This window comes from Prionailurus viverrinus, chromosome B2 (genome assembly GCF_022837055.1).
Source record: "Prionailurus viverrinus isolate Anna chromosome B2, UM_Priviv_1.0, whole genome shotgun sequence".
NCBI lineage: Eukaryota > Metazoa > Chordata > Mammalia > Carnivora > Felidae > Prionailurus > Prionailurus viverrinus.
The window spans coordinates 24,236,986-24,256,286 of NC_062565.1; the positions used below are offsets into that span (position 1 = coordinate 24,236,986).

General features: G+C 36.2%; 2 protein-coding genes across 13 annotated transcripts in view; one reads left to right on the top strand and one right to left on the bottom strand.

The window, feature by feature from the left end:
- The window catches only part of FAM217A (family with sequence similarity 217 member A), a 30,070-nt gene extending 27,095 nt beyond the window's left edge, over positions 1 to 2,975 (top strand). For both annotated transcript variants that reach the window (XM_047859562.1, XM_047859560.1), the window contains exon 9: positions 2,899 to 2,975. In XM_047859562.1, the coding sequence (XP_047715518.1) occupies positions 2,899 to 2,930 (32 nt within the window). In that variant the 3' untranslated portion in view covers positions 2,931 to 2,975. The remainder of the gene's footprint in view (positions 1 to 2,898) is intronic.
- The window catches only part of PRPF4B (pre-mRNA processing factor 4B), a 36,541-nt gene that overhangs the window by 7,445 nt on the left and 9,795 nt on the right, over positions 1 to 19,301 (bottom strand). For all 11 annotated transcript variants that reach the window (XR_007152290.1, XR_007152285.1, XR_007152292.1 and 8 more), the window contains exons 3-12: positions 17,946 to 18,122; positions 14,455 to 14,610; positions 12,977 to 13,058; positions 11,239 to 11,449; positions 7,609 to 7,682; positions 6,191 to 6,281; positions 5,393 to 5,540; positions 3,960 to 4,097; positions 3,198 to 3,351; positions 444 to 558 (exon numbers count right to left, since the gene is read on the bottom strand). Coding sequence is in view for 1 of the 11 variants with exons in the window: in XM_047859559.1 (XP_047715515.1) it covers positions 444 to 558; positions 3,198 to 3,351; positions 3,960 to 4,097; positions 5,393 to 5,540; positions 6,191 to 6,281; positions 7,609 to 7,682; positions 11,239 to 11,449; positions 12,977 to 13,058; positions 14,455 to 14,610; positions 17,946 to 18,122 (1,346 nt within the window). In the remaining 10 variants the exon portion in view is untranslated. The remainder of the gene's footprint in view (positions 1 to 443; positions 559 to 3,197; positions 3,352 to 3,959; positions 4,098 to 5,392; positions 5,541 to 6,190; positions 6,282 to 7,608; positions 7,683 to 11,238; positions 11,450 to 12,976; positions 13,059 to 14,454; positions 14,611 to 17,945; positions 18,123 to 19,301) is intronic.

The following is a 19,301-nucleotide window of genomic DNA, read 5'->3' on the forward strand; positions in this document are numbered from 1 at the left end:
TCTTAGTAGACTCTTAAACTTAAAAACCTTAAAAAATGAGAAAATGCAGAAGGGACTGAAGGGGGGTGTGGAAGAAAGTATTTCTTTTTTCATTTCACCATTGGTGGAGGTGCTAACCAGCCTCAACCAAGGCAACAGGAAGAGAAAAAACAAAGGTCCCATATAATCCATAAATTTGATAATCAGACCTTGAGTAATCAAGAGCAGTCTTCTAAAGCCGAGGATTTTCCAGAACTGTTTTGCTACTCTTGCCAGACATGATCAAGACTCCTGTCACAACTACCACCATTCCACCTGAGGAGGATGAACTTGCTACGGTTCCCTTCCTCATGAATGACCTCGAGCAGCTGCTGAAGTGCGATGGAAAACAGTACTTAGACATTAAATATGCTGTTTCCACTGCATATGATGGCCCAGGTCAAAGAACAGCTGAAGAGACTTACTGATTTCAGGAGCACGATAAAATCTACTGACAAGATAAGGTGTTATGTCATTATCCGCAACATGTGAAGCCGACCCAAAATCGCAGAGCTTTAAAATAGTTTTTGATTCGTTAACCTGCAAAACATTTTATCATGGAAGTTTAATTCATGCCAGAAAGAATTAAGACAAATAATCAGATAAAAAACAATGGGTTTTGAGAAGTTATTTCCAATACTGAAAACAAAGTTACCCATTTAAAAATTCCTTTTCTAATTATCTTAGAACTCAATTTCCTAATTATAAAAAATTAAGAGCTATCAAGTATTTGATTATAATTAGTTAAAAGAACTTTTTTCAGTGAGGAAATATGGAATAATACCAAGTACAATTTTAACCTAGGCTACTTTGAAAAGGGAGGGGTAATAGAAAAATCTCATTGAAGCAAAGCATCTTCTAAAAATCCCCAGAATACCTGAATAAAGTCAAGTTACTAATTTAAAGGAACATGAACACGTTTATTAAGAAGGGATCACATTTAGATTCTAACTTTCAACTGACTGAGGTTAACTTTCAGTTGCCAGAAAATTATGATAGCAATGAAAGCAGAGGACGATTCAGATTAAATCTGGACAAAATCAGAGCAAAAACATTCTTCACCGGAAGCTGCTAGACCATCCCAAATTTAGCAATCACTTCAAGTCTAAAAAATACTAAATCCCTTAAATATAAAAAAGGTATTAGTCAAGAAAATGTTAAATATATTTGGCACAATATTTGATAAATATGAACTCTATATTAGTCATTTGTTTCTTTTTTCCTTTGTAAATACTTCAACATACACAGTAACAGTGACATCTGCTGAGAAAGGCTGGAGCTGCTCCCATGGCTGCTGCCACTCATGAGTCAGAAGCATGTTCAGGATTAACAAGTGAAGATAATTCATATTCCAGAGTCCCTTCCCCCCTTCAAAAGAGACACACACAAATTCCGAGTTGGGACTTGAACTTGGCCTATAGTTCCCACCCCAAAGAAACATAACACTTTAACATAAACACTTTCTACTGGGATATCCAAGTCTGGTCAGTGTTACAGATTGGCCCATTACAGTTGATATCCACAGAATTAAGCTAATAATGGAAATGATTATTTTTAACTGCCATATCCGTAACCATTCTCTTCATCTGGGGTCTCAGAAGATAGGGATCTTCAAATGGAAAAGTACTTGTGAAGCTTTTTAAAAAGTATAAACTGCATTCAGCTACTTAATTAACGAAGCAGTTTAAAACCCAGAGAAACCTCAGGACAATTTTAAAATTAGAATCTACCAGTTCCACTGACAGGAGTTCCACTCTTGGGCTGGCTAACATGCCTTAAATGATAGCAGGGGAGCCACACTTATGTGCATTTCAGTTTGGCTACATAATTTCTATCCTCTCACAAGGAATGTGGTACTCCTACCACACTGATGGTTGAAATCCTGGGCTAGAAGTTTTGGATTTTCATTCACAAGCAGCTCCCTGTGATCTCTGAGGTTTATTTCCTCCTTTCTTGGGAAGGAGAGACAACATTCAGTGTCTGAAGTCCATGTGAAAACCTTATGAGAGTAGCATTAACTCAAAGAAAATGAAGTTGTAAAAATAAGAGCTCCTGAATACTGGCAAAGGTCTTATTCTTTAACTTCTATGGTGGTTAAACAGATTTTCAATGCACAGTTACCTTTAGGTTTTATAGATCTTACACATTCTTTGATATGAATGGTATATTTCACAATTTAAAGAAAATTGAGGTAAAAACTAACTATGAAGTTGACTAGGCAAGTCTACAATTCATTGATTTCACTGTAATTACTCCGCTCTAACCCCAAATTATACTGGATACGCAATACATTGTAAAGTCAGACAAAACATGCTAAGATGGAATGTCTCATTATTTATGTGCTAGTCTGGAAGAAAATATTTTAAGATATTAAAAAAGCAAAAGAAGAATCTGAACTAACAGGTAAGTTACTGACAAGGGATCCTTAAACTTTAATGGGATCGTAATCTTTTAAAAGTGTAGAACATGTTACTAGCAGACAAGTTAGGAATTCCTCAAGTTGTGAACATACCCGCAACTCTGAACATCTCAGAACAGGGGTGAAGAAATGGGGCCAGGGAGGGAAGAGGTATGTGTGCATTTATCACTCCCCTATAAGGATATATTACTTTTAAATTTCAAAAACATGTACTCTGTGAAAGCTGCATCTTATACCAGAAGTCCTTAGGAGATAAAGACTGAAAGGGACACCTTTCAGTGTAATCACAACTGAGTTACTGTGTTTGGACCCCCTCCTGGGCACCTACAGACAAACTGTAGATTTAAGAGATAATTCTCCTTAAGTGTCTCTAACCCTGTCAGACCACAGAGAACAAAGAGTTGTGAACATTCCTAATTTCAAACAACACATATGCATCTTTTATTTCTTTTTCTTTTTAGATACCAGAAGAAACCCACCATTACTCCATTAAAGCACTCCTGAGATTTATGTGTACTCTAAATCCATCAATCAAAAGGAAAAAATTGGGGACAATAGCCTATTTCCTTTCTTTACACTTTACTATGAAATTTCATGGACCAACTTCCATAAAAGTAAACCCTGGTTAAGTCCTTTGTAATGGGTAATTAATATACTGAGTTGTTCTTCTAAGACATCGTTTCTAGAATAATACAGTGGTAATCACATCATTGGCAAGAAACTTTACGGATGTACAAGGCAACCTGACTGATGGACTTACCAGGATATTGTCTGGCTTGATATCTGCATGTAGGATATTGCATCTTTTAAGGAGTTTTAATGCCAAGAACAGCTGCTGACTATAGGATCTCACGGCTTTAATATGAAGACCAACATCTTTACCATATTTTTTTAACACCTCTCGTAAATTCATACTTTTAGGAGAGAAAAGCAACAACACAAAATTAGGGGTTACAATGCAAAATGGAAATAAAAAAGGCAAAATCATGTCCAAGCATAAAGTAAAATCAAATTTGCAATCTGGATTATAATGAAAGTACCTGTTCAAGAACCTCCTCAGATGTTTAATAAATTATTCTACATTGAAATGAGAGCACATGAATCTGTGTGTATATAACACAACTTTCCAGTAAAACTCAATTTTCAAAAATAGAAGGGAAGACATACAATGGTAAAATTCCTATTGATTTCAGAATGGTTTACATCTGAAAGCCCAAAACTAAAGCCATACTTTTGACAATCAAAATTGTATTTTCCTACTCCACTATTTCCATTTCTTTTTATCATGGTGTAAAAGTATTGAACTTTCGGAGAACCTCTGTTGCGCTGATGGCTACAGGAGATTAGAGTTTGGCACACGGTATGCAGTCAATTAGTGTTTATACATTAACTATTGTCAAGAAACTAGTTCTTAACCAAAAGTAAAAGACAAACCCAGAGCTAACTGGAAAAATAAAACACACAGAAAATTTGTCATCACATTTATGTAAGTGTTTAGTAATGTACAGATTTGACAGCTTACCTCAGAGGCTCAAATACGAGACAGAGATGCTGCTTGTGATAAAAGTGTCTGAAGAGTCGCAAACAATGAAATTTGTCATCAGGATCAGCATCATTAAGTTTTTTCAAGAATTCTAGTTCTTTTAAGCCAGTTTTTTGCCTGAAAAGTAAAAGAAAATCAAAACTGAACACAATACAGACTAAAAAAAAAATCAAACAATATTTAACTAGTTCCAGTCTGATGTATTACAGGTGATAAGCAGCTTGGAATTTTTTTTAAATACTAATAAATCTATTGAGGACTGACGAGTCTATATATCATTAATGCAATAATTTATACTGAGCCAAATATTGTTCTCATGCAGTTAATTTCCACAATTAACAGAAACACTAAGAAACAAACCCACATTGCTTGAAGGGAATTCAATCTTGCACATATTTTATCTCAAAAACATCTTGATGTAAATGTTATTTTAACAAAAACAGAACCACCCTGTACAAGTTCTGGTGTAAGAGTCTAATAATGGATGTCTTACCAAGTATTAAATATTTGGTTTTCCTCTAAAATTCTAGTTACAATTTAATGGGCTATTACTCGACAATCAAAAAGAATGAAATCTTGCCATCTGCAACAACATGGATGGAACGAGAGTGCATTATGCTAAGCAAAATTAGCCAGAGAAAGACAAATATCATGATTTCACTCATATGTAGAATTTAAAATACACAACAGATAAAACATAAGGAAAGGGAAGCAAAAATAATGGGGGCGCCTGGGTGGCTCAGTCGGTTAAGCGGCCGAATTCGGCTCAGGTCATGATCTCGCGGTCCGTGAGTTCGAGCCCCGCGTCGGGCTCTGTGCTGACAGCTCAGAGCCTGGAGCCTGTTTCAGATTCTGTGTCTCCCTCTCTCTGACCCTCCCCCGTTCATGCTCTGTCTCTCTGTCTCAAAAATAAATAAATGTTAAAAAAAAAAAAAAATGTAAAAATAGGGAGGGGGACAAAACTTAGAAGATCTAAATGTAGAGAACAAACTGAGGGTTGCTGGAAGGGTTGTGGGTGGGGGGAGGGGCTAAATGGGTGATGGGCATTAAGGAGGACAGACACCTGTTGGGATAGCACTGGGTGTTGTATGTAGGGGATGAAATCACTAGATTTTACTCCTGAAATCATTATTGCACTATATGCTAACTAACTTGGATGTAAATTAAAAAATAAAAATAATGGCAAGTTGACTTTAACATCAACTCAGTGTGTGGTTATGGATTGTACTTATTAGAACATATGGATATGGCAATTACCTCTACTGTATAAAAGAAAAAGGGCATCAGATTCAATACCATCATTCTGTCATTTTAGAACTGCAATACTTTTATAGACTGTTACACTTTTTAAAAATCTTCATGTGTGAATACCTGTGTTTTTAGGTTTCATTACATATGTCTTCTGAACTTACATGAGCTCATTGTTTCTGATGATTTTTACAGCCACTTCTTGGTTTGCTCTTGCATTATCTCTGGCTCGTACAACGTTACTGAATACACCCTGGCCAGTGTAGCCATACACATTGTAACGCTTATCTAGGACTTCACCTATGTTCACGCCTAGAAAAGTAAATTAAGAAATGGGAATTTTGAAAACAATAAATACTTAAGAAAACTCTGAGATACACATAATAAAAAGAAACACAGTGCAGTCACTTAAAAAAATGTGTCAAATCTCTGCTGTGTGTTTGGTGTCCTAGGCACCAGGGAGAATCAAAGCCAAGCCTCCATCATTCGTCACTCTTTCATAATGTGGTTCAAGCTGCATGCCCACTTCCTATCCACTGCTGAGGATTTCAACATTGAGTAGGGAAGAAATGTGCTCGCTGAAGTGTTTCCAACTGTAGTCCTGTAGGACAAATACTGCATGACTGGCATCCCAAGCTCCTTGTATGTCGTTTGTCTTGGTTTTCAGATCAAGACGAGCAAGTGACGTTCCCCCTTCCTCCTGGAGGCTTATCTCATGGCTGAAAACAACTTTGAATAGATTTAAGTTGCACATCAAGTTTTTACCTCACTTCTATTCATGAAGCTCGTGGGCTGCTTACTAGATTACAACATGGGTTCATGCAGCTATCCGATGTGCCATACTTTGTAAGTGCTGGCACTGTGATGGGACTCTCAAGAGTTCTCCAACGTGTGACTGCATCAAGCAACAGAATTCTATAAAATATTTTAGAAGTCTAAAATTAATCAGAACGTGAACTTACGGTAATAGCCTTCTGCATCTGTCCAGTTATCCCTGAGGTTGGGATTCTCTTTGAAATCTTTCCCAATACCAGCAGCCCGAAGACGAGCACTCTGAAATGAAATGAAGGAGGCAACAAGAGAGCCATTTACCTACTAATCAGGCAGACATTTAAAACACTTCCTTTAAAACAAAAATGGTCAAAACAAGCTATAATTCAATAAAAACATCTTATGCCAAATTAAGTAAACTCTTACCATCACCTGGAAACATGAGTAACAAAGTCTCTTGTATCACAATAATGCTCAGGAAAAAAGTTAAAGTATCTTCAAGAAATCTTAGGAATATGACTAGGGCATTATAAATGAAAAAGACTCAAAACCAGGTATGGTTTTTGATAGCTATTAATAGACAAAGGGGGACAAAAATTACAGATGGGCACTCAGTTAACAATAGGTATCCAACACTCTCTTCTACCAATTCCACATTTCTTATACTGCCTTGTCCACTTGCCACCCCTTGGCTCCTCTTCCCCCATATGCATGAAAGGTCACTGGCTGTACTAACAGTTTGTGTGGGAAATTGAGAATATTACAAACCACTGTCCATGATACCCAGAAGGCCCCTGTCACCCAAGCAAATGATGGGCACTGATACTTTCACTGGCTCAATCATCATTTCATCATTCCTTAACCTAGCATTATTTAGTATTTCTGTTTAAAATACAGACATAGACACATGGGCCCATGATCAAGGTCTTCCAGGTCCTAGACACAGACTGCTTAATCCTACTCCATTTTTAATTTCCCCTTTTTATGTTTATCCCCCTACTTCCTCTTCTTGCCAAAGCCTTATTTCTCATATTCTCTTAAATTTATAATGAAAAAATCCCATACTTTTGAGTATGTTTTTAAGACTTTTTCAAGAAAAGAAACTGGAAACATGGCTAAAAAGCCAAAATTTCTTAATCCCCTGCCTTAGAATAACACTCAGAACTCTTTAATGACTTTATTAGGACCCAAATCCTAACTTTTCAATCACCAATAATATCGAAGCCCAAAGTGGACTCTGCTCTAATACCAGCTTGGAAATTATTGGTATCATCTTGTCTCAGCTAACTATGCCCTACACACACACACACACACACACACACACACACTTTTAAATCCAAGAAAATGTTGCTTGAGAAAAATAACTACACATTTAAGTCATTTGGTGTTTAACTTTTCTGAACCTCCCAAACTGTTCTGCTATACTTGTTTTTAAAATATTGACCTAATTTCAGACTTCGAGAAATGTTGCAACATTAGTACACAGAGTTTCCAGATAACCTTCACTCAGACTGTCCAAATGTTAGCATATATTTATCTATTATTCTCTCTATATACATATACAATGCTTATATATTTCATTTAAAGTTACATAAGTAAAATTACTTACATCAAAATAGGCAGCAAACATATCATCAGATTCGGTAAACATATCAGGTGCCAACAGCTTCTTCTGAGATGAACCTAAATGGAAATGAACAGTAATATTTGAAAAATGAAGGGATACAAATTAAAACACAAATCAGTCATCAATGTAAAATCACTAACAATTCAAACTTTCTTTCCTCTTGCACGAGTTTTCCATTAATACCTGTCCAAAAGTTACTTTAACACTTAACATATATAAGGCCATCCATTCTTTACTAAAAAGATTCATTTCAGAAAGTTGAAACACGTAATTATCAGTACTTTCTCCAATGTTAGTTAAATTAATATGCTAATAGGTAAATAATGATTATGTATTAAAATCAAAGTTCCTCTTCAAAAAATTCTATTTCTAGGAGTGCCTGGGTGGCACAGTCACTTAAGCTTCCAAACTTCAGTCCAGGTTATGACCTCGCGGTTTGTGAGTTCTCACTCTGTATTGGTATCTGTCAGCTGGCTTCAGATCCTTGGTCTCACTCTCTCTCTGCCCCTCCCCTGCTTGTACTTTCCCCTCTCCCAAAAATAAACTTTAAAAAAAATAAATAAATTCTAGGGGTGGCTGGGTAGCTCAGTCAGTTGAGCAATCGACTCTTGATTTCAGCTCAGGTCACGATCTCACAGTTTCAAGTGTTTGAGTCCTGTGTCTTGCTCTGCGCTGCTGGTGTGGAGCCCGCTTGGAATTATCTGTCTCGCCAATGTTACCCTCCCACCCCCACTCATGCACATGTTCTCTCTCTCTCTCAAAAAAAACCAAAAAACAAAAAACCAAAAACCCAACAAGAACCCCCACAAAAACAAGCCCTGATAAACAAGAACTCAGACATTACTTGGGAGAGGCAAAACTGTGTAAGCCTTACAGCATAAAATTTGGAAACACAGCACAACCGTACTCTTTAGACCCAGCAACTCCACTTCTACAAAATCATCTCAAAGACAGAGTGGTACACATTAAAAAAATGACAATGCACAATCGCATTATAATTAATGGTCCAATAAATACTCAACAACTGGAGATAACCCAAACATCTACCATTAGAAGACAATGAATAAACTTTTGCACATTCATTACACTGGAATAGTACACAGCCATAAAAAGGAATGAAGATTTTTTCACATCAAGGAGTGTATATATCTTTGTGTGTACTTGTATACATAGGATACAGATACACACACATATGAAGGACCATTTTAATAATAAAACAAAATTCCTAAAAATCACAAGCAAAAGAAAAAAAATAAACCTAAATCTATTAAATGAGTGGTATACCCACACAAAGAAGTATTTCAAATGATTTTACACTTTGGAATGTATCCCAAGGATAAAAAGAATATTGATCATACTGATAACTATGTAAATAAAAGCTTCAAAATAACCCAAATAATGTTATTAGGAGTCAAGTTTTTCACTATAATACAAATATAAAATCAAAGAACTTAATAAAAACCTTATAGAAGTACAAATTTGAATTGGCACTTTTTTAGTATGAACCTCCCCCTTCCAAAAAGGTATGTATGTCCTAGCTTTGTCCACTGAAAAGTCCCATGAATAACGGGCACCCCTACATGCCCTGTAACCTCTGAATGGAATTTCCTATTAAATGGCACCAGTGTTCCTTAGATCAACAGCTGTTTCTGTTCTGGGACAAGATACCCATAAGGTGAGCCTGTGAAATCTCACACTGTGGTAAAACTAATTTTGCAAACTACAGTGAAACAAATTTGGCCCCTTATTTTCATATGGTCCATTTTTATGTTTTCAAAGATTTTGGGGAAAAACATGAGAATATTTTGTGACGTTTGAAAATTATTGAAAATTTAAATTTTGGTGTCCACACAGGTTTTTTTGGGGGGAACACAGCTGCTTCTGCTCTACAACAGCAGAGTCCAGTAGTTGGAACAGAGAAAAAAAGTCTAAATTATGAAAACCTAAAATATTCTCTATCTGACCTTTTACAGTTTGCCAACCCCTGTCCTAGAAAGAATAATATTAATAAGTATATATTACCAATCAATCCTGTAGGGCGTGGGTCAAAAAGACATTAGAAACCAACTTAAAAAGGCTCCTCCCCACCTCAGTTGGAAAGAGAATTTAAGTATATGATACGAAATCATGAAAACATGACAAAAACTACCAAAATTTCACTGGTTATCTCTGGAGGGTGCTAATGTACCAAACTCTATCTATGCTAAAAATTAGTCAATAAAAGAAAATAATGAAGAATTTATCCCAACTCTCCTGTACAAACTATGTTTCACGGTAACCAAAGAATGGAAACCTTTTCTTTTATGGAATTACAGGTAGTAATTCAAAAGGGATTATAATTTAAGAATCACCACTTTGGAGTGTGTCCACACCCCCCCACCCCTGCCCCTCATGAAAGAATGGATCTGAGTAATGATCACCAATGGCTACTGAAACTGCTAGGTGAACAGCTGAAGGTAAACTTCATATTGGACAGCTATGGATCTTCCTATCTGAACACACAATCTCAAGGTCAATAAAAACAGGACAAGCACACACTACACACCACCTGATGTGATGCAAGTGCACACCACTACTTATGAAGTATTCTTGCCAAAGAAGTTAACTTAAATCTATTCAAGTCTCCAACATGTAGTGTTCAAGAAACACTGAAGATAGAGGAAATAAGATAAATTGGCACAAGAATGTGGTAAAATCAGAGTGCAAAGAAAAGTATATAGGATACGTGGCCCCAGTATCTTCACAAGTAAATGGAAAAGGGGGAGGAGGAAAAGATGAGAATATTAAAGACTCTGAGACATTGAGAGAGATATAGGCATCTTATGTGGATTCTGATTCAAACCAGCCAACTGTAATTAGATATTAGATATTTAAAAGCGATCACTTTTTTAAGTAATGTTTTTTTAAAAAAAGTTCTTATCAGGGCGCCTGGGTGGCTTGGTTGGTTAAGTGTCCGACTTCGGCTCGGGTCATGATCTCACGGTCTGAGTTCGAGCCCCACGTCAGGCTCTGTGCTGACAGCTCAGAGCCTGGAGCCTGTTTCGGATTCTGTGTCTCCCTCTCTCTCTGCCCCTCCCCTGTTCATGCTCTGTCTCTGTCTCAAAAATAAATAAACGTTAAAAAAAAAGTTCTTATCTAGCAGAGATACAAAATGAAGTATTTATAGACAAAATGAAATCATGGCTGGGATCTGCTTTAGAATACTCTAGCAAGCAAAACAGAAGCTAATGACATTTTTTAAATATATGTATGTATGTATGTATGTATTTATCTTAAGTAAGCTCTGTGCCCAACATGGGGCTTGAACACATGACCTCGAGATCAAGGGTTGCATGCTCTACTGACTAAGCCAGCCAGGCGCCCCAAACAGAAGGTAACAAACAATGTGGGATTCCGTATACTGTTTTAGGTTATGTGAACCAATAAAAAATATTTATAAAGAACATTCACTGGGACACATTTAATACTATATTACCATAAGATTTAACAGGGGTTAACAGGGGCAACCTTTCTAATCCCTTTCACTTTTCCCCATTCCAAAACAATCTCTTTCATTATTTACAGAGCTAAAAATTGAGAGAAAAGCATGATCAAAACAAAAATCTAACTTACCGTTATTCTGTTCAACTGTCATTAGATTATGCTTGGCTTTTACTGAAGCCTCAAATGTATCAACATTTTCCCGTTCGTACTCTTTAACATCAGCAGCTACCCTTTCTAGAATGTCATCTGGAGAAGGTGACCGCGTACAGGTACTGCTCTGGGGGCTGCTGGGTTCAGATGGCACAGACATATTGCTATCTTCAGCAAGATATTTATATTTCTGTAACAACAATACAACATATTATTTTCATAAAATCCGATGCATATTTGCTAAAGAGGTATTGCACTGAAAAGAGTGTTAAATAATGTTAAAAAATTTTTAAAGAGTATTGATGCCTTCACTGAATCAGATCCACAATCCCTTACATATAATTCCAAAATCCACACAACTCTGAAAGAGATTTTTTATGTTCGGTGCACATTCATTAGGTGACAAAACCTGACATGAACAGATGTGATGCTATTTGTAGTCTTATTTTTATCTCCCCCAGTGTGAACAGAATATGCCTCACTGCAGAAATACTACTGTGTTTGATAACGGGGTGCTGCTCCTAGAGCCCACTGATGGGGCTAAATAATATACATAGATGCACCATATTACCTTTCTAAAATTCAAATAGTTCTGAGTTCTGAAGCACATCTGGCCCCAAGGGCTGGAGATAAGGGATTGTGGACCTGGGCAAGAACAAAAAAAGATTCAACCAAGTCTTTAGGGATATCAGTTTAATAACAACAATTTCATCAGTGCCCCAGAAAAGGTTCTCTGGAATTCCAGTTTTGCCCTACATCTTCTGATGATTCAAGTTCTTTCCTTTGCTCTGACATAACAGTACATGGTTTATGATTTGCTACGTATGTGTAAGTGAGCTGGTATGACTGTCCTTTGCTTTTGTCTGATGTCCTTATAGCATCTCAACATTTTTTACTTCTTCCAGAATGCATTCTCAACTTCATTGCTCACCTTCCGTTAGGGGAAAACTTTACACTTTACAGGGACTGCCATCCACAAAGCATCTAGTAGCCATGGTTTTAAGTCAGGATGGCCGAGGCATAACTGACAATCTTCCAAGGCAGGTAACCAAATCATTAAATGAGCATATAAAGACCTATGTATAACACCCTTTCCCCACCCCACTGTCTTAATCACCTAGCTCTAAACAACTCAAACTTATTTTTGAGATGTTCCATGTAAACAATCACATTTGCATTAGAAATTTACCATTTTTTTTAGACCTTAAAATAGTTCTCCGCCCCCACATAGAGAAATTCTTCCAATTTATTCTATACTCACTTATGAGGGTTTTCTTAAAAACAAACAAAAAAGAAGGGTGCCTGGGTGGCTCAGGTGGTTAAGCGTCTGACTCTTGATTTTGGCTCAGGTCATGATCTCAGTTTTTGAGTTTGAGCCCTATGTTGTGATTCTCTCTCTGCCCCCCGCTCCCCCCCCCCCCACGCTCTCTCTCTCAAAACAAGTATGTAAACTTTAAATTTTTAAAAAAAGCAAATTTCAAATTTTATGTCTTATAAAAAATTTTTGTCAGAATCCTCTCTATAACAAAACAAGGCAACAATTTCAATTTTATTAAGAAATTATCTTTTCAAATCTCACAAAGATAATTTTACACATACACTTCTTAAAGATTTACTCAAATGCTGTTACTATCACTTCTTTATAAATAAAAACTGTTTTTACTAAAAGAGTAATTATTTCAGAAGGGGTGTTCAAAATTTCACTAATATCACACACCTGAACAATTGCCTGCCTCTGTATTCTTCTCTGTTCTATTAGGGCTTCTTCATCTTCTTCCTCTACATCAAAGTCTTCAAGGCTTAAAAAAAAAATGTACACATATATACACATAATTAACTTCAAAAATCCTTAGAGACTCACAAATAGTAACTGCTATATAAATTAAAAGTAAGAGCTGGAAAACGTAAGTGATTAGCTAATTGCACCAAAGTCTTAACCCATCCTACTCTATTCTGTTTCTAAACTCTCTTAGTTGCCTGGTTTGGAAACCTAGCAAGTAATTTAACCTTCTGTGTCTCATTTTTCTCCTCACTTGTTTCATGGCACCAAACTAGGGAACAAATGAAAGATCCCTAAGTTCAAAAAAGTCACTCCCGGCTCTTCCATGACCTTGGTATTACTAAAGTCATTTCATTTACCTAGCCTGTTTTAACCTTTATAGAACAAGAGGGTGAGACACATAAGCAAACTAATACCTTTTCTGGGTCACAGAAAGCTGCAGATCCTTGGAAAGCTATGGATCTTTTCCCTATCAAAAATGCACATGTAAATATCCACATACAGTCTGAAGGGGAATGTGGCTCTACCCCCAGACACTGCCCTGACTGTTCCCAATTTCCTCCCAAAAAACTCCACAATCTTTGCAATCTCTCCTAGTATAGGTGTTTCTATGATCTGCTGAATGTTCACTGCAGACAAGTAAGCAAAATGCATTCTCAAGGTTATCAGGATGTTCACTTAACCTTCATTTAACTTTCATATCACCTAAGCTCTTTCTTGACCTCAGCACTACTGACATTTTAACAATTCTTCATTATGGAAGAGGGCATTGTCCTATGCACTGGCAGATAATGAACAGTATCTCTGGTCTCTAGCCACAAGATGACAATCAAAATACCTTTAGATATTGCCAAAATGTCCCCGGAGAAGCAGATTACCCCCAGCTAAGAACTATTGCTCTAGATTAGTCTCATTTTTTGAGATGTTCCATCTATACAACTAAATTCGCATTAAAAAAAAAAAATTCTGTTAGACAATGAAATGTTTTTGCATTTTCCACATAGTAACAGGCATATCTACCACCAGATAGCCTCAACTGCAAAGTAGGTATCATTTTACACAAAGTGAAAAGTTTAAATATTAGTATACACCCGCACACCCACACCACTGCAAAACTGGTAATCAAGATTGGTAGAACTATCTAATATATCTGTTGTCTCTAATAAAAATGAAGGGAAGGCTCATGATAAATTGATAGCCCAATGTTCATTCCAGCAAAAACTGAAGCCTCTAAATTCAGAAAACCATGACCTCTGCCACATAACTTATAAAATATGCACAAAAGATTAACTTTTCAATCCAGGACCTAATGAATGGATTCGCTTGCTATATCCAGGTGGAAAAGTAAAGATTTCCAGGTCAAATAGTACTTGTCTAAGTTGAAAAAAGGAAATTATGGGAAATTCCATTCTTACTTATCATCAGATGAAGATTCTTGTTCAACTTTCATTCCTTCAGAAAGACTTCCTTTAAATTTATCTTCTTTTACTTTGCTTCTGCTCCTACGTCTACGACCACCCCGTGATCGAGACCGCCTTCTCAAGCGTGACCTGCTCCTTCGACCTCTGTCCCTATTTGGTTGGGTTAGGGGGAAAATAAATAAATAAATAAACACACACACACACACACACACACACACACACACACACACGCACGCGCGCGCACTTTAAAGGTCAATTAAAGGTGGGAAAGCTGTGGGTGTGTTGGGCAGGAGTATACAGGAACTTTCTGTACTTTTCAAAAGCTCAATTTTGCTGTGAACCTAAAACTGTTCTAAAAATAAAATCTTTTAAAAAGGGGTTAATTAAAAATTAAAGTGAAATAACACACCAGAAAGATTGGGGTAATCAGCTTAATTAAAAACAACTAAAACACAGTTACTGTTCTTATTGGACTGCAAAAGGACACAAAAAGAACTTTGGGGGCGATGGAAATATTCTTGATTATGGTGATTATGTGACTATGCGTTTGTCAAAACTCACATAACTTTACACCAACAAGGGTGAATTTATTTACTTTATGTAAATATGTTTCAATAAATGAGATTAAAAAACAATCACCGTTAATAAGGCACAGAAAATACAAACATGACAAAAATTCTAAGTCTAATTAATAGGGCCCTCAGACAGCTTTATAAGTGCCTGAAGGTCTTGCCTCATGTTAAACAAAAACCGGTTCAAGCATTAAAGGTAAAGTTTATGTTAGAAAGATGCTGTAGAATTCCAAACAGAAAAGGCTGCTAAGTCTACAGAGAATTGGCAAACTGCCTGTTAATGTCACATCTGACTACCAGGCTTATGTCATATTTCTTAAGAAATCTTACTAAAAATGACATGAAGGTAACAACTAAAGAATGTGAAGAGCTATTAGGACAACAGAGATGTCAAAAAAATCTTGATGTGCACACTGGACAAAAAGAGTAGTAACAGATCAAATCTAAACATAAGTCTAACAGGAACAGACAAGATATATAAGAAACAAGTAAATCCATGCCACAAAACTCCAGAAAGCCTCAAGCATTGGAGACACCATATCCTGTAGGTAAAAGCTAAATAAAAACTGGTTGAAAGCCTTTAGGAATAGCTGGCTTCTGTATATTCTGCCTCCTTCCTGACTCAGCAGAAAATGCCAACCATTCCCCTTCACATTCTGGCAAAATACTTAAATTTATAGAGGTGTTGGTTGTTATGAAAACTGACCCAGGGTAGCGGGGAGGCACAGTACTGAAAATGGAAGGATTAGGGGAAGTCTACATTATGAAGAATCAGAACTCTACTGGCAGCCATGTCTACATTCTCCAGCAGATGAGAGGATTCTGGAAAACTGCTAACCCAAAAGAACTATAGTCAAGGATATGCTAAAGAGATCACAATGAAGCCACAAATTCTACATTCTCAGAATGGAAGAAAGCTTCCATTCAGCTTTCTCAGTGGCTAAGTTTTAAATAAGAATAGGATCCAGCTGTTCGAATAAAGTCCTCAAATGATAAAGGTAAATGAGCAGCAAAAGGATTCTGGGAAGAAAGAAAGTATAAGTAAGAAAAGAAAATCATTAAGAACAAAACTACACAAAGCAAACTCATTATAATCTTTGATGTACGAGATGCTATTTCTATAAAACAAGTTAAAATGGCAGAAAAAAATTAAACAGCCAACAAATCTTGGAAATAAAATATATATGAGCACAGGAAAAAATATAGAAAGGTAAGAAGGCAGAACAAGAAAATTTACACTAAAAGCAGAACAAAAGGACAAACATAAAAGATGAGTGTGCATAGAGGGGGAATGAGTGGAACAATACAGAAGATCCAATGCAGGGATGAAGAAAACAATGGGCAAAAAAGCAAACAAAGAAAATTTCCCAGAATAGGTAGCCATAATCTTCCTGCTTTAAAGCCTATTTAGGGAGCACCTGGGTGGCTCAGTGGTGGGTTAAGCGTCAGACTTCAGCTCAAGTCATGATCTGTTTGGTCAGAGCCCCCAGTCAGGTTCCATACAGCGTAGAACCTTTCTTTGCCCTTGCACGTTCTCTCAAAAAGTAAACTTAAGTAAGTAAATTTAAATAAAGGGCCTATTTAATGACCAGAAAACTACTGGAAACTAGAAGTTAGTGGAATAACAATTTCAAAATTCTTAAGGGAAAAAATGATTTCAACTTGGAATTCTATTCCTTAACAAATCAGCAGTGAAGACAAAAGCCTTTTCTTTTTTTAAAGAGACAAAGGTCCCCCAAAATGTCCTTTTCATGTACTTTTTGCAGGAAACTATTGTAAAGGCATTAACAAAGCAAGGAAATAAAATATGAAGATGCTGGATACAGGAAAGAGAATCACAAAATAAGAGAGACTGCCAAGACGACAGAAAAGGGAAAACAATTCCTACAATAACTGTTTAAGCAGGCCTATTCGTCAGTTTGGAGCTCAAAGGCTAGAAGCATTAGAAGGAAGGTCTTTTCTTGCCCCTTCTCCTGTCTGCTCAGCAATGAGCAATATGCACATGATCATAATGATTATAACTGGAAGCACAGGGAAATATGGTACAATTAGGTAGAAAAGTGTGTGTGTGTGTGTGGGGGGGGGGGGGGGATTAAAAAACAGTAATTGTCCAGAATAAGAAATCAATAGATAATATGGTAATAACTTCTAAAAATTTTAACATACACAACCTTGGACAAAGCACTTCAAGGAATCTAGTATACAAAAATACTCAGATAATGTAAAGATCTATCCACTGGTTGCAATATAAGCCTTTGGTATGCTATCTTTTAAAAACATTAAAAATTGGCAAATGGAAGTCTACTTATGTTTGAGTTAAAATATTTAATGCATATACTTTAAAAATGATTTGTGCTTTATAAACCAACATTTTGTTTAACCAACTCACTACATGTGCATCACATAAAATGGTTTCTACTACAGTGAATTAAACAAGTGTTTGCCGAGATTTTCTTTCACATCTACTGAGGTTATCATCTTGAAGTCACGTTCTAAGGGGACCAAATACAAATTAATAGAAAAACAGAGAAATGAAATTATATGACCAGAAACTCAGCTACTTTTTTATTACCTTATGATCTATCCTGTTCAAAAAAACAAAACAAAACAAAAAAGCAGTAAGCACAGCTCATGTAGTATTTATCTTAAGTAGGGGAAAAAATTTTTTCCCTTTTAAAAGAATGAGTTTTTAATGAACACCGATTTACTTAAATTTGAAAAAAAGCTATATTAAAGAAAAATCAGTGTATGTGAAATATCACATGTTGGGAAAAAGGAAACTATATGGGATCACAGCTACAATTTTTCAGAGAAAAACAGTCTCTAAGAAAACCTACCAACTGAGCTAATATGAGGCTTCAGAAACATACAGTTTAATGAATCAAACGGACAACATATGTAACATTATTTTACCTTCTCCGAGGAGACCTGCTTCTTCTCCTGGGTGACCTACTCCGTCTGAGTGGGGAACGAGACCGCCTTCTAATGGGAGATCTACTTGCTCTTCTTCGGGTTGGGGACCACCTATTGATGGGGCTGGCATCTTTTGATCTTTCACGTCTACTGAGGATATCATCTCGAGGTCGTGTTCTTAAGGGGACCAAATCCAAGTTATAGAAAAACACATCAAATTAATGAATTTGTTTTGTACATAAAGAACATCTTAAGAAAGGGTGCACTAAACATGAAGACAGTAAACAAATATTAACAGGTTTTTTAACAAAACTTAAATTCAGAAAATCACAATGACATTTTGGTGTTGTGGTAGGCACACAGTAAAAATGGTATACTTCCTGTCATCTCACAATCTGAAGAATTATGATGGCTATTCACATTATTAAAGTCACTGATTCGAATTCCAGATACACAACTCAAATAAAACTTGCCTAAGTGAGTAATAGTATTCCACTTCCTTAGTTTGAAGACTGTTTCTAAATTTTGACATTTTCCCAATATAGTCTTCTTTTTAATATATTACATATAATAGCATCTTACAATCAATGTTAACCTTTAAACAGAGGGAATATAAGTAAGGATTTAGAGAAAAGGACAGCCTATCTAGTCATGGAAATACATATTGGTGTAACTTTCCCGGAAAGACATTTGGCAGTAACTTTCTAAAATGTAAATGCACATTACCTTAGACTTTGCAATTCCATTTCTATGAATCTATTCTACAAAGAACCTTCACATGTAAACAACGGACATAGTAGCATACAATCATGAAAAACTGACACCAACTAAAATTTTCATCTGAAAAAGGGGGATGATTAGAGGTGACCCTTGAACATGGGTTTGAACTGCACGGGTCCACTTACACGTAGATTTTTTACAGTACTGTAAATATATTTACTCATCCTTATGATTTTACCTCTAACTTAAAGAATACAACATACAATACATACAACATACAAAATATGCCAATTGACTAAGTTTTATTGATAAGGCTTCCAGTTAGCAGTAGGCTACTAGTAATAAATTTTGGGAGAGTCAAGTGTTATATGCACATTTCTGACTATGTGGGGGACTGGCCCCCCTAACCTCTGTGTTGTTCCAGGGTCAACTGCATTATGATATATCTATACTGTGAAATATGGTGCTGTAATATAAACACTTAAAAGATCTTTATTGTCACAAAAATGTTTCATGAAAAAAATCACTGTTCACGTGAATAGGAAGACTCCATTTTTGTAAGAAAGAACATTCATAGAATTCGATGTGCATAAAAAAAAAAGGGCTAGGACATTCTTGTGACTGGTACTGCAGAAG